The sequence below is a fragment of the Microcaecilia unicolor genome, chromosome 11, assembly GCF_901765095.1.
Source record: "Microcaecilia unicolor chromosome 11, aMicUni1.1, whole genome shotgun sequence".
Classification (NCBI taxonomy): Eukaryota; Metazoa; Chordata; class Amphibia; order Gymnophiona; family Siphonopidae; genus Microcaecilia; species Microcaecilia unicolor.
In genome coordinates, this window is record NC_044041.1 from 13,930,274 (window position 1) to 13,945,433 (window position 15,160).

The following is a 15,160-nucleotide window of genomic DNA, read 5'->3' on the forward strand; positions in this document are numbered from 1 at the left end:
AGCAATCGTTCATGCTCTCCGCTTCGAGGGAACATTACATACCACCATGAAAATGGAAAGTATGTGTAGGTTCACATGCAGTGGTAAAATGGTGTGGTAGCCGTGTTAATCTATTTTTAAAGGTAATAAATAGAACAAATCAAAACAGAGAAAAGAAAATAAGATAATACCTTTTTTATTGATCTAACGTACTCATTTCTGATCTGAAGAAGAAGGGTTACCTTCGAAAGCTAATCAATAAATGTATTACGTTAATCCAATAAAAAGGGTATCTTCTTATTTTATTTTCTCTGTTTTCATCTATTTCTATTTATTACATGCAGTGGTGAAAACTTGCCAGACAGACACATTGCTTATGGCAGATTCAGGACCTCATGTCTTCAGTCAATCAGCCGACCACTTGCTTCACCAACCTTTTGGCTAAATCCTTGGGCAGGGTCTGAGATATAAACTGAGGACAGTTCCTTCTTAGCCTGGGGCTGAAACTGAGATCTTGTTAAATTATGGGGATTACAACTCCATTCCTGATGGTATGGTGTTTTAAAACTCCTGTAAAAACAAAGGGAAGACCTTGCCTAACCTCTATGCTCCCCAAGGAAATCTTCTATGCTCAGTGTCCACCTTTAACCCCATAACACACCATACTGTTCTCTCCCTGTCGCACAAAATCTAAAACTTCTTGGAGTCACCATTGACCGAAACCTCACACTCGATGCTCACGTGAAGACACAACAAAAAAGATGGTCCACTCCATGTGGAAACTCAAAAGAGTAAAGCCTTTCTTCCCGAGATATATCTTCCGTACCCTGGACTACTGCAATGCACTGTACGCTGGATGCAAAGAACAGACTATCAAAAAAACTCCAGACAGCCCAGAACACCGCCGCCAGACTCATATTTGGAAAAACTAAATATGAAAGTGCAAAACCCTTAAGAGAGAAACTTCACTGGCTCCCACTCAAGGAACGCATTGCGTTCAAGGTCTGCACGATTGTACACAAAATCATTCATGCAGACGCCCCAATCTACATGCTAAACCTTGTGGACTTGCCCCCCAGAAATGCCAAAAGATCATCCCGCAAATTTCTCAATTTGCACTTCCCTAGCTGTAAAGGACTGAAATACAAGCTGATACACGCCACCACCTTTTCCTACATAAGCACGCAGTTGTGGAATGTATTACCTACAGCCCTGAAAGCGATCGATGAAATAACTAACTCTGCAAATCTTTGAAGACACATCTCTTCCACAAGGCCTACAAAGAGAACCCGTAGCCTTACACAACTACCTCACCAATCCACCCAATCATTAAAGTCCACCTTCTATCCTGCCTAACACCTTCCCTCTCTCTTCCCTTACTCAATCTTTGTACATCACCAATTGTATCTGATATCATGGAATGATTATGTCATAACCAAACTCTGTAAGCCACATTGAGCCTGCAAATAGGTGGGGAAATGTGGGATACAAATGTAATAAATAAATAAATAAATATCCTGGGTTGTTAAAAAAAAAAAGACTGCCAGTTATCTTGTACTGGGTGGCGGAGCAGGTGGGGGGAAGAGGGGTTGGTGGTTGGGAGGCGAGGATAGTGGAGGGCAGACTTATACGGTCTATGCTAGAGCCGGTGATGGGAGGTGGGACTGGTGGTTGGGAGGCGGAAATACTGCTGGGCAGACTTGTACGGTCTGTGCCCTGAATAAGGCAGGTACAAATCAAGGTAAGGTATACACATATGTTTGTCTTGTTGGGCAGACTGGATGGACCGTGCAGGTCTTTTTCTGCCGTCATCTACTATGTACTAAAATGCTTTCAGTTTCTTGAAGCTATGCATCTTCTCAATTTCCTTCTCCCCCACTCAACTCCTGTCCCTTACTGTGGGCTTCTCAAACCTGGAGAACCAGATAAAGGTCATATGGCCTATCCATGCCTTCTAATATCACCTTCTTCTCCCTTAGAGATCCTCTATATTTATCCCAAGCTTTCTTGAATTCAGATACAGTTTTCACCTCTACCACCTCCACAGGGAGGCCGTTCCCAGGGCCTCCGAGAGACTGAGCCGGGCTCAGGGCAAGACCGCTGCCGCCAGGCCTGGGGCAGAATCGTCATCGCCGCCACTGCCCCCCCCCCATAATCGTCATTGCCACTGCTGCCCCCCCTCCCGCCCGCCCGAAGTACCTTGGCTGGCCCCGCCAGCTGCAGGCAACACGGCTCCTTCCTCTGCCCAGCATTGCCTGCCCTTGTGGATGCTTTCCTCAGGTCGCACATGCTCAGTCTCAAAACTGCACTTTTTTTTACAATCCAGTTTAAATCCTTCCAACCTCACTTTTCATTAATATATCTCAATCACTGCCAATTCAATTTTTCTTTTCAATATATCTCCAATTATGACAAATTCATTAACAGTTCTAATAGCTTTTTACTCAAGTGACCTCAGTGATGCTCACCGCCCACCTCCCTCACAGGATTTACGTGGCGATTTCCAAAGCATCAGCCTCTTCAACGGTCAACTTTTCTTTAGAGCATTAGCTTCATATATATATATATATAAACTTTTTTCAAAAAGCTTTAATTTACTTATCTTTTCAAAACTTTACTAAGTCGGACCTAGGGGTGTTATTGTCTGACATGTTTTGCTCATCAACGAGCTGCCTCAAGGACATACCCCCTGCGATCTTTACTGCATAGGGCTCCCCCTTGAGGCCTGGGCCTGGGGAATTTTGCACCCACCCCCACCCCACCCTGTCAGTGGCTATGGCAGTTCCATGAGTTCACCACCTTTCTGTGAAGAAGTATTTCCTTATTATTGACTATCCCTTTTCGCCTTCATCCTATGCTCCCCCCCCCCCCCCCATTCCAGAGCTTCCTTTCAGTTGAAAGAGACTCATCTCTTGTACATTTAGGCTAGGGAGGTATTTAAATATCTCTATCATATCTCCCTCTCCTGCCTTTCTTCCAAAGTAAATATTGAGATCTTGAAGTCTGTTCCCATACGCTGTACGATGGTGACCACTGACCATTATAGGAGGCACCTTCTGGACCGATTTTTCAGGATATCCCCAATGAATATGTATGAGATCGGTTTGGATGTACAACGCATGCAAATCAGTCTTCTGCATATTCATTTTGGATAACTTGAAAACCCAACTGGCTGTGGGGAGTGAATATGACTTCATTGTGAAGCCCTCTAGTTCACCCCTCCGGTCTTTGGACTCCCTCCATCCCTCTCTGCTTGCTCCTCCGCCCCAGATTCTCCTTTCCAATTCGCCTGCACCTCCTCCTAGCTCTGCTCCCTCCCACTGATTCCCTCTTCCATCCTCCCGCCTTCTCCCTCTCAATCTGGCAGTTCAGGGAAATGCAGCTGTGTGCTTGTAATGTAAATGTGGCATCCCTTTTCAAATGCTGCAGCCTAGGCTTTGTGTATTTAATGTTACAAGTGTCTGCAGTGAAAACATAAAAAATCTAATGAAAACAAGCCATTGAAAGAGATGATGTCTGCAGATGGCAGGGCAGAAATTAGAAACATCTGGTTGCAGCCTGAAAAGGAAAATGACACCTAGAATAGGAACTGTAGGTTGTTTTCATACTCAGTGCGTTTTATCTAGCAAAGGTGCCGGTACTCAAATGCCAGGCCACCCTTCAGGGGTGGGGTGATCACTGAGGGACCCTCCCCACAATAGCCAGGTCCCCTGCAACCACTCACAGAATCTATGACAAGGCAGAATTGGTGTGTAGAGCCTGAGGTTTTTCATTAAAACTTGGAGACCAGAAGTCAAATTTAGCAGACACTGGAAAAGGTACCCCCAAGTACCCCCTCAAAAAAAGCCCTGTTCATACTGATATCCAAAAACGTCAAGATTCCCCTACTAAAGAGCCTGCGGGGGGGTCCTTTTACTAAGGTGCACTGAAAAATGGCCTGCGGTAGTGTAAGTGTGTGTTTTGGGGGCACACAGATCCATTTTTCATCGCGCCTGCAAAAAAAAAAGCCTTTTTAAAATTTTTGCCAAAAATGGATGTGCGGCAAAATCAAAATTGGCGCACGTCCATTATGGGTCTGAGACCTGTACCGCCAGACAGCGGTAAAGACTTGCACAGTAACCGGGCGGAAATGACCCACGCGTGTCAAATGCCACTCGGCACACGTCCGATACGCGCGTCCAAAAATTATTTTTCAGACGTGCGTATCGGACGCATACCAAAAATGAAATTACCACAAGAGCCACACGGTAGCCGGGCGGTAACTCCATTTTGGCATGCATTGGGCCCATGACAGTAATGAACCTTATTCCTAAGCCAGGGTATGTGGGCTCAGCTTCTCAAATTTACTGCTAACATTTGCCATAGTATTTGCATTGTGCCAAAGAGAGCTTCCTTCTGGAGTTCATAAGATGTAACATGTACAGGGCTGCCGGAGACTAGGCTGGGCCCGGGGCAAGGCCGCCCCACCTACGCCCCCCCCCCCCCTGCTGCTACCCCCCCCCCCCCGTCGCTCCCCCTGCCGCTGCAGTCCCCTGTCGCTCTCCCTGCCGCTGCCGCCCCCACCTCACCTGCCTGCCTCCACGACTCAGGGCCCCCTGCATTCAAAGTGGCAGTCAGATCACCTCTCTTCTGGCCTTCCCTCCCTGTGTGCCGCCCTCGTCTGATGTAACTTCTGGTTTCCACGAGGGCGGGACACGGAGGGAAGGCCCGAAGGGAGGCGATCTGCGACTGCCGCTTCGAATGCAGGGGGCCTGGAGCCGAGGAGGCAGGCAGGTGAGACCGGGGACTGCAGCGCCGGCGGCCTGACCCCGGCGCTGGGCTCCCCCCCCCCTTGGAGTCCCGGGCCCGGGGAATTTTGTCCCCCTGCCCCCCTCTCTTGGCAGCCCTGAACATGTATAAACAGTTTATTCAGGTGAACCTGGAAATATTTCTGTACTCTGCCACATTTTCTTCGTCTCAGACTGCATTTCTCTCTAACAGTTCTTTGATCAATGCTATTTTAGTGTTTTTCTCTTTTACCACAATGTCTGGATTCCTTGCATCCATCTGTTGGGATGGGGATGTCCCATTTGATTATAATCTTCATTCTCCATATTTCTCTTAGCCTCATGGCGACAGTGTTTTTCCAGGACAGTAATGTTGCAATGTTTACAAAGCAGTGGCGTAGCCAAGGGTGGGCTTGGGTGGGCCCAGGCCCACCCAAAATTGGGTATCTGGCTACACCCCTGTTACAAAGTTGCCAATGGATGAGATTTGCCACCCTGTGCCTTTCTGTGTAGAGACATTTTCTACCATCAGAACTCCGCAGCCAGCTATGAAATGACTGACTGCTTCCAGATCTTTCTTCCAGATCTACAGATGTCCGTTGCACCAGATTTTTCAGTGCTTGCCGCGAACCATTTTGTCCATTCACCTCTCCTTAACCATTCACGTGCCTGGGTTTTGATCAATGGATGGTTCCTGGAGTAACACTTTCCACTTCTTTCTCATTTGCTGATCTAATTCCTTGAACAGCTTTTTTCTCTCTCTCTTTTGGTACCTGGTGGATTCTCACTTATTCCTTCTATTCGACACTTGTCCAAGTTTAATGATGTAGATGGGTTCTGGGCATTTACTTTCATGTTTCACACTTTTCCACTGTTAAGTAATCCTGGAGGACTATGATAATAACTCGATAGGTATAATCAGCTTGCGGGATGTACAGTCTTGGCATATACCTGTGGTTCTCAATCCATTCCTCAGGACACACCTAGCCGGTGAGGTTTTCAGGAAGCACACAATGAATATGTATGAGATAGATTTGTATACTACAGATCAGTGGTGTAACTATGGGGGGGCCACGGGGGCCTGGGTCCCCTCCAGATTTGCTCTGGGCCCCTGGTTTGGCCGGCAGGGGTCTCCAACCCTCGCCCACTGAAGCCTTCATCCGGTACGCTTGTTATAGTGAAACTCAGCATGCGCGTGCTCAATTTCATTAAAACGAGAGTGCCGGACGTGAGGGGAAAAGAAAGCAGGGCAGGTAACGTGGTGGCGCAGAAGACCAGCGCTGGATGAAGGCTTTAGCTGGTGGGGGATGGGGACCCCCGCCAGCCAAGGTATGTGCGGCAATGGTGCTCCAGCTGGTGGGGGTTGGGGACCCCGCCAGGCAAGTTATGTACAGCGGGGGCAGTGGGTGGGGAACGGCAGGGCGGCAGACCAAAATGTGTCCCCCCATACTTTGGGCTCTGGCCCTCTCCCACCTCGAGGTCTGGCTACACCCTGCTATGGACGTAATGCGTACAAATGTATCCATTTTGGAGCAGCGGTCCTGTTGTAGAGACTTTCATGATCTAGCATCCAAAGATTGTAGATATAATTGTTGCTAAGTCAGTCCCTGATGACACAAGTATATGCAAAACATGGGACCATGTTGGACCTAAGATCACATTGCATATTCAAGGGTACAAGGGCAGCGCCCTGTATTGGGACATTTAAGAGAAAACAGGAACACTTTACAATGTCAGTTGGGAGTGGAGGAGTGGCCTAGTGGTTAGGGTGGTGGACTTTGGTCCTGAGGAACTGAGTTCGATTCCTACGTCTTGCCCCATCCTTGGCCACCTTTAAATCTAGACTGAAAGCCCACCTCCTTAACATTGCTTTTGACTCGTAACCACTCGCCTCCACCTACCCTCCTCTCCTCCTTCCTGTACACATTAATTGATTCGATTTGCTTACTTTATTTATTTTTTGTCTAATAGATTGTAAGCTCTTTGAGCAGGGACTGTCTTTCTTCTATGTTTGTGCAGCGCTGCGTACGCCTTGTAGTGCTATAGAAGTGATAAATAGTAGGTTAGTAGTCTCTTGTAACCAGAGCTAATGTTGTGATGTCATAATGCCTCAGGCCACCAATAAGAGCCAACCTCATCAGTGATGTCACAATGGCTTGATTGTCCTATACTTGGCTCACTTTTATTACATAGCTCTTTGAGCAGGGACTGTCTTTCTTCTATGTTTGTGCAGCGCTGCATAGGCCTTGTAGCGCTATAGAAATGCTAAATAATAGTAGTAGTAGTAGTAGTAGTAGTACTTCAGGCACAGGCAGCTCCTTGTGACTCTGGGCAAGTCACTTAACTCTCTATTGCCCCGTGTAAGTGGCATTGAGCCTGCCATGAGTGGGGAAAGTGCTGGGTACAAATGTAACAAAAAAAAATTTTAATATCCAGTAGCTGACAAAGGAAGTACATAAGTACATAAGTATTGCCATACTGGGAAACACCAAAGGTCCATCCAGCCCAGCATCCTGTTTCCAACAGTGGCCAATCTAGGTCACAAATACCCGGCAAGATCCCAAAAATGTACAAAACATTTTATACTGCTTATCCCAGAAATAGTGGATTTTCCCAAGTCCATTTAATAACGGTTTATGGACTTTTCCTTTAGGAAGCCGTCCAAACCTTTTTTAAACTCCGCTAAGCTAACCGCCTTTACCACATTCTCTGGCAACGAATTCCCGAGTTTAATTACACGTTGAGTGAAGAAACATTTTCTCCGATTCGTTTTAAATTTACTACATTGTAGCTTCATCGCATGCCCCCTAGGAATGGAGATAAGTTTGTTATTTATTTCTACATCAGATCTGGTTTGGGTCTCTGAGATTTGATAAGTGAAGGGGAAAATCCATTGGAGAAATATGAATCTTTTTGAACAGTGAATATGCCACAGGACTCATTGGACCTAGTAGATTTGATATATAAGTATAAAGACACTGGGACTATTAATAAATCCTAGTATTCATTCAGATTGATGGGAAACTGGTATTGGAAGGGTCCGTTCATGTATTGTTTTTATAGGTGCATGCATGCTAATGTATATTTTGTAACCAATATTTAAATGCAGATTTAATAAATAATTGGTATGATGTAATTATTTTTTATTTATTGCATTTGTATCCCACATTTTCCCACCTCTTTGCAGGCTCAATTATAGTACAATAATAACTTTTAGGAAGTGATGTTATTAGTAGTGACTATATTGAAAAATATTTTACCCAGTGATATAATTGATGTATATTCATCGTGGATATCCTGAAAACTTGACTGGCTGGGTGTGTGCCAAGGACTGGGTTGAGAACCCCTGGGCATATGCTGATTCTTATAGATGACCTTGTGGGCATGGAGGAGTTTTCTTGCTCATATGTCCAGTTTTTCAAGGGCTTTAAGAAGCCGGTCTACAATTCCAAAGTTGCATGATAGTGCAGGCAGTGCTAGCTGATTAATGACCTGTATCTTATTCTTGTTAATGCACTTTTTAACATCATTTATAGTCTCCTGTAATATTCTTTGCTGATCTTTTCTCTCAGTGATTTATGCTCAATTGTCACTTCTTCCCCTACGCCTCGATATTTATAAACAGTTTCCTGATGTTTATATACACCTTCCACAGAGGTCAGTCAGAGGGATGTTTTCAGTTTTGTTCAACTTTCCCCTAAGGAAAGTTTCTTCAGAACATTTGTGTAGACCAAAAGTCAGCTTAACGTCATCTGAGAAGCTTTTCACTAGTCCATGTTGTTCTAGGGCCGTCCAGAGGGGGGGGGGGGGGGAGCGTGGGGCAAAATTCCCCCGGGCCTCCAAGAGGGGCCCAGCACCAGGTTCTCTCTTTCTCTCTCCTGCTCCTGATGAGACCCGGGAGATCATGTCCCGACAGGAGCAGGAGAGAGAAAACTCTGGCCCCAGGCTGGGGAGGACTTGGAGGAATAGACACAGCGTCTATCGCACTGCCTTCCCCTGCGGCTGCTTTTCCCCTCAGGCTGCGCATGCGCAACCTGAGAGAAAAAGCAGCCACATGGCAGAAGGAAGAAGAGCAGCGCTGGAGAACTCTTCTGCTGGCGGGCCTTGGGATCCCCGCCAGCCAGGGCGTAGCCAGACACCCATTTTGGGTGGGCCTGGGCCCAAGATGGGTGGGCAGAAGTACTCCGCAAGTGATTTGGTCTCTCCCTCTCTCACCTGCATGCCATATGGTCCTTCAAACATCAGCCCTCCCCTGCATACCTTTTAAATAGCAGATTTTCACTGACAGCGAGCAGCAACTAATACACACTGCTCATGTTGGCCTCACAGCCTTCCCTCTGATGTAACTTCCTGTTTCCGCATAGGCAGGAATACATCAGCAGGAAGGCTGTGGGGCTGGTGCGAGCAGTAGTATCAGTCGCTGCTCACTGCAGGCATCTGGTCTTTACAAGGTATGCAGGAGGGACAGTTGTTGGGAGTTTTCGGCTGGGGGGCTTGGGGAATCCCTGCCAGCCACATCATAGATGCTGCTACTGGGTGGGCCTGGGCCCACCCAAGCCCACCCTTGGCTACGCCACTGCCGCCAGCCAAGGTACCCAGGGCAGGCGGCAGCAGCGATCGAGGAGGGTGGGGCGGTGGCTCCTGGAGGTGCCCACGGTGGTGGCAACGATCCTTGGGGGGGGCCAGCGGACGATCCTGGGGGGGGGGAGGACAGCAGCGGCAACGATCCTGGGGGCAGGGGCCCAGTGGCAGCCTTGCCCCAGACCCGGTTCAGTCTCTCAGCAGCCCTGCATTGTTCTGCTAATTGTTGGTCACTGGAACTGTAGAACTTCTGGTCATCTGCAAACAATACGTGTGACATAACCTCTGGGTTGTTGCATCTTAGGAGTAAGGCTAAGCCCGTAGCCCAAAGAATAATAAGAATACTCGAGTGAATTAAGTGTCACAAGAGTGGAGAAGTAGCCTAGTGGTTAGTGCAGTGGACTCTGATCCTGGGAATTGGATTCAATTCCCTCTGCAGCTCCTTGCGACTCTGGGCAAGTCACTTAACCCTCCATTGCCCCTGGTACAAAATAAGTACCTGAATATATGTAAACCGCTTTGAATGTAGTTGCAAAATACCACAGAAAGGTGATACCCATTTCCCTTGTCATACAAAGCAGAAACGGTGACAGGGAGCCTCCCTGGTTCTTGATGTTAGGCATTGGAGCCAACTCTGTGGGTGCTGAGCACCCCCCAATATGAGAAAATTCCTTGTATGTGTCCAGGGAGGGGTTATTTCCATTGGGCTTAGCACCCCCAATAATTTTGAAAAGTTGGCTCCTATGATGTTAGGAATGACAGATTGTCCATCTGCATATCACAGTACTGGACATTCCTGGGTGCTTTGACTTAACAGTGGTGGTGTTGCTCTTGTGTCTCAATCTGGAGTTTCCTGGGTGCTCTGATCTAAGAATGGCAATGCAGTTATGTCTCAGCTCTGTAGGTGTCGGTACTGTGCTGTGTTATAGCAGAGGATTTACAGTTACAGGTATTCAAATGGTTAACGAAAAGGCCTTTCTATCCAAGTCCTCTATTTATTGTCCCATTGTCCTTATGGACATTTACAGTGATGGAAAGTGTAATTGAGGGGAGTTATAGGCAGCTGAGAGCAAGCACATCCCTGTCAGCTCACCCAGGTGCAGGTAGAAGGCAAGAAAGAGGCTTTTCTCCAGGGCAGACTGAGCTCCAGTTCCTCATCTTCCAGTGCTGTGTTTTCAAAAGCTTACAAACGTCTACGGTGGAATGGGAAGTGAGAGGGTGTCCTTGGTGGGACTTTTCATGTGATCTGGGTATAGGATGCTGTGTGCCTGAATGTCATGGATAGGGCTGAATGGAACTTTAAATCTACACCTGCCCATTTCCACCTATTGTATCACAAATCTTGTAAGGTGAGGGTGAGAAGGAGGTACCTGAATGTAACTCACTTTGAGCTTCTATGAAAGGTGTGAGAAGCAGAGGGAAGCTGTGATGCAGTGGAGCAGGGATTTTATTACCTACAAAGAAATGGAAACAGAAAGAAGAAAGAAAGAGAGAGAATCAAGGGAAAAGAAAGACGTGAGGAATGAGGATGGAGAGAGAGGGGCATCAGAGGGTCAGAGACAGAAGAAGAAAAGAAAGATGAGTCAAAAGTGATACAAATGCAAAGACGTGGAGGGAGAGATGGTAAGAACCCCAGGAAAGAGACAGAGGTAGGCAGGAAGAAAGATTTAATGTGGCCCAAGAGGAGATTATTAGCACAGAGATAAATGCAGGTGGAGTAGGAGGCAGCTGAGACAGAGATTTAAACAGCAGCCAGGAGCAGCTGTAAATCTCCAGCTGGGATCTGTGGAATGGGGGCTTTTGGACAACCCTCTTGCACAGGATTCCTTACAGCAGTGAAAAGAGAGGTTGTCATCAAAAGCAAAAGTTAACCAGCAAAAGGAGCTGTACTACATAAAACCTGTCTGAGAACTTTACCCGGAATATTAGCAATGAAACCCTGACTCCCCCAACGTACACACATGTGCACACATACACACACTCGCATGCACACACATACATACATACATACACACACATACACACAATGCATATTCTCTCTCCCTCTCTCTCTCTCTCTCTCATGCACACTCTCACTCTCTCTCTTGCATGCACACTCTCTCTCTCTCTCCCTCACATGCACTATTTCTCTCACTCACTCTCAGGCACTCTCTCTCTCTCTCTCTCTCTCTCTCGCATACACACTCTCTCTCTCTCTCTCTCACATGCACTATTTCTCTCACTCTCAGGCACACTCTCTCTATATATATATCTCTCATTTGCACTCTCTCACTTGCACTCTCTCCCACTCTCTCTCTCATGCCACACACGCTCTCTCTCTCATGCACTCTCTCGCACTCTCTCTCTCTCTCTCTCTCTCTCTCTCTCGCATGCAATCTCTCTCTCACTCTCTCATGCACACTCTCTCTCGCATACACACTCTCTCGCTCTCTCTTTCTCTTGCATGCACTCTCTCATGCACACTCTCTCTCTCTCTATTGCTCTCTCATTCAGGCACACACTCTCTCTCTCTCTCTCTCACATGTACTCTCTCTCTTTCTTTCTTTCTCTCTCTCTCTCTTTCGCATGCACACACACGCACGCACGCACACAGAGCTCTGCCAGTGCATGTAACTCGTAGCCTCCAGCCCCTGTTAACTCAGTGATGTTTAGCTGGCATATAGACTTCTAGTAGTGTTTCATAGCATGACATTTTATGACCTGGGCATGTTCGAGTTAAGAACCAGACAGTGAAGTCACAGCAGCACCTATGACTCTGGAACTCTGTGACTGGTAAGCTGATCCCGTGAACAAGCTCGCTTAGCATTCATGCAGTGTATTCATATTCTGGAGGAAATAGCATATGACTGAAAACAAGTTTCCTCTGGAGGTGCAGTTCAGTCATTGAAGGTTCCATAAATCTCATTCTGCTTGGTCACTAATGTGTGAGATTTCAATTCTTTTTCACTTTTTATTTAGCAGACAGTGAAAAAGAAAAGGCAGTGTGCGGTGAAAGATAAAGCTATAACTGATGGTCCACGATACCAGATAGCGGATGAGAGACATTGTAGTCAGAGAGCATAAACTGGAAATCGAAGGTGCAAGTTATCTTCCTACCTGCAACCACTGTCATGACTTCACTTTTTCTTCCTTCTCCCAGAGATCCGTGAAGGCCTTCAAGGTGTTTGACCGTTGATGGAAACGGCTTCATCTCCAAGCAAGAGCTGGGCACAGCCATGAGGTCATTGGGCTACATGCCCAACGAGGTGGAGCTGGAAGTGATCATACAGCGGCTTGATATGGATGGTAAGGTAATCTTTCATTGCTCCTCCATCCATCAGGTATAAGATCCCTCAGATATCCTGTGCAATGTTCCCTGAAGGCAATTTGACAAATTTGTGGCCTGGCAGTTTTCCCTGACTCCCAATTCAATCAGAGCTGGGCTCTACGGCACTACAAGCCTCCATGTTCAACTACCCGTGGTTGGGGTTGGGGGGGTCCCTACCTATTATTATATTATAACTTTCTCTTTGCTTCATGTACAATTTCTCATACATAGTAGATTTTCTAAATGTTAAACATCCATAGTTATCCCAGTACGTTTATGATACTGTATTGTAAAATTGGATTCTTACAACAAATACTTTCTTATGCATTATTCGTAGTTATGTATCCTGTACTATTTATTTATTTATTACATTTGTACCCCGCAGTTTCCCACTCAAAGCAGGTTCAATGCGGCTTACATAGTAATTGGGATTATAAAGTATTGGTGGAGAGTAATAAATTGAGTATTATCGGAGTAATAAAGAAATAGGAATGTAGGAATGCAGGGATGAGGGGGAGTAGGAGAAGATATGAGCCAAGGGTAAGTGAGCAATTGGAGGGTAGATGAGGTGGAAGGGGATGGGCAAGAGTGAAGGGAGTAGGAGAGGTGTGAGTAGGGTAGGTGAGCATTGGGGAGGGGTCGATGTTTATTGTAAGCCACATTGAACTCAAACTTGTTTGGGATAATGTGGGCTATAAATGTCACAAAGAAATAAATAATACCCTCTGAATTTAGCACAGTGACCGTGTGTCTCCCTATAGGAATGGACTGACATTCTGTACACTCCAAGTGGAGCCATTGAGTGATCACTGAGAGTCCTTTCCCCAAAGGTTATGTCACTCTTCTCATTGCTACCCCCATCTACAGTATACTCTCTCTCCACAAGCCTTCCTAGTCCTGGAAGACCCAGGAACCAACTCAAATCTTCCATATGGCAGCGCTCAACCCTTGCCAGTGAACCAGCCTGACCTAATTTAGAAAAGTTAGTGGGACTTTACAGCCTGAGGTGAGGCATGCTGGGTACGTACAAGCACAGTAAAGCTGGAGAATGCAAGGCTTAGCTGCTAAGCCAGGGGTACTGGATTGTTCGATTTCTTGAGAGCTGCAGGCGCTGAGACCTGTTAAGTCATAGCTGTGGGCTGCTCTGCTCTCTCTCTTAGCTCTGAGATTTTCAGTTCAGTCAATACAAGGTGAGGTTTGGTGCCAAAATTACCAGCAATATTCTAGATGGGATTTTGCAACACTGCAGAAGGTATATAGAGTTTCTCCCTTTTGATTCGGCTAAATAGGATACTTAACACCATAACAATGTATACAGACATATTGGACTTTTGATGCAGGCCATCAGGTCGAAACATGGGCATTCTGTCTTCTCTCCACGGTTTGAGCTTCTTCGGCAATTTTCAAAACCACGCAAACACTTTTGTAAAGAGACTTTGCACCAGATGGTAAAGAGAATGCATGCAAACTTTTTCCTTTGAAAATACCTGCAGAGATTTTGTACCTGCTTTTTTCTTGCAAAACTGTGAATGTGAGTTTCAAAATGCAGCATTGCTTTCATTCTTGCCTCTCTTGATCTAACCCGCCCCCCCACCCCCACCCCCACACTATCTTAAAATCATCTTGGCAGCAGCACTCATAGGCTGTCTGCGGCCTGCACTGGGACTTCCTCTTTGAACAGTCCTGCCCCTGGTGCTGCAGGGATGATGTTAAGGTATGTGTGTGGAGGGTGGGGGGGGGGGTGATTTTTTTTTTTGTTACATTTGTACCCCGCACTTTCCCACTCATGGCAGGCTCAATGCGGCTTACATGGGGCAATGGAGGGTTAAGTGACTTGCCCAGAGTCACAAGGAGCTGCCTGTGCCTGAAGTGGGAATCAAACTCAGTTCCTCAGTTCCCCAGGACCAAAGTCCACCACCCTAACCACTAGGCCACTCCTCCACTGTTGCTACTATTTCAGATTCTACATGGAATTTTGCTATTCCACTAGCAACATTCCATGTAGAAGTCGGCCCTTGCAGATCACCAATGTGGCCGTGCAGGCTTCTGCTTCTGTGAGTGCAGGACATCAGACTCACAGAAAAAGAAGCCTGCACAGCCTTCTACATGGAATGTTGCTAGTGGAATAGCAACATTCCGTGTAGAATCTCCAATAGTAGCAACATTCCATGTAGAATCTCCAAGTGTTGAAGGAATTACCACTATTGTTAGCAGAATCTGTGGTACTTCAGGAGTCAAACACCACACACCAGAATGAGAGAGAAGTCTTCTTTATTTGCCAGCAAACAAAGTAGGACATCAGCTCTAGCTCTCTCTGTGTCCTGTCCTTCTGTGTCTCTTCTTCTGAGCTCTCTGGATCCTGCGTCTCCTGTCTGTCCTCTAACGTAAGCTGCTTCTGCTCTCCTTTATATAGGGTCCTAAGCCCTTCTGGCCCCCTTTTCTCACCAGATGGTAAAGAATAGATTGATTACCCTGTCTTGAACTAATTATCTCTATACATTTATTCAAAAATATCAGTTACATAGGT

General features: G+C 46.5%; 1 protein-coding gene across 1 annotated transcript in view; it reads left to right on the forward strand.

The window, feature by feature from the left end:
* Positions 1-15,160, forward strand: part of LOC115479896 (calcium-binding protein 7-like) — an 87,112-nt gene that overhangs the window by 3,539 nt on the left and 68,413 nt on the right. Inside the window, 2 exon segments of the mRNA XM_030218207.1 lie at positions 12,466-12,498; positions 12,500-12,611. Coding sequence (XP_030074067.1) covers positions 12,466-12,498; positions 12,500-12,611 — 145 coding nt within the window.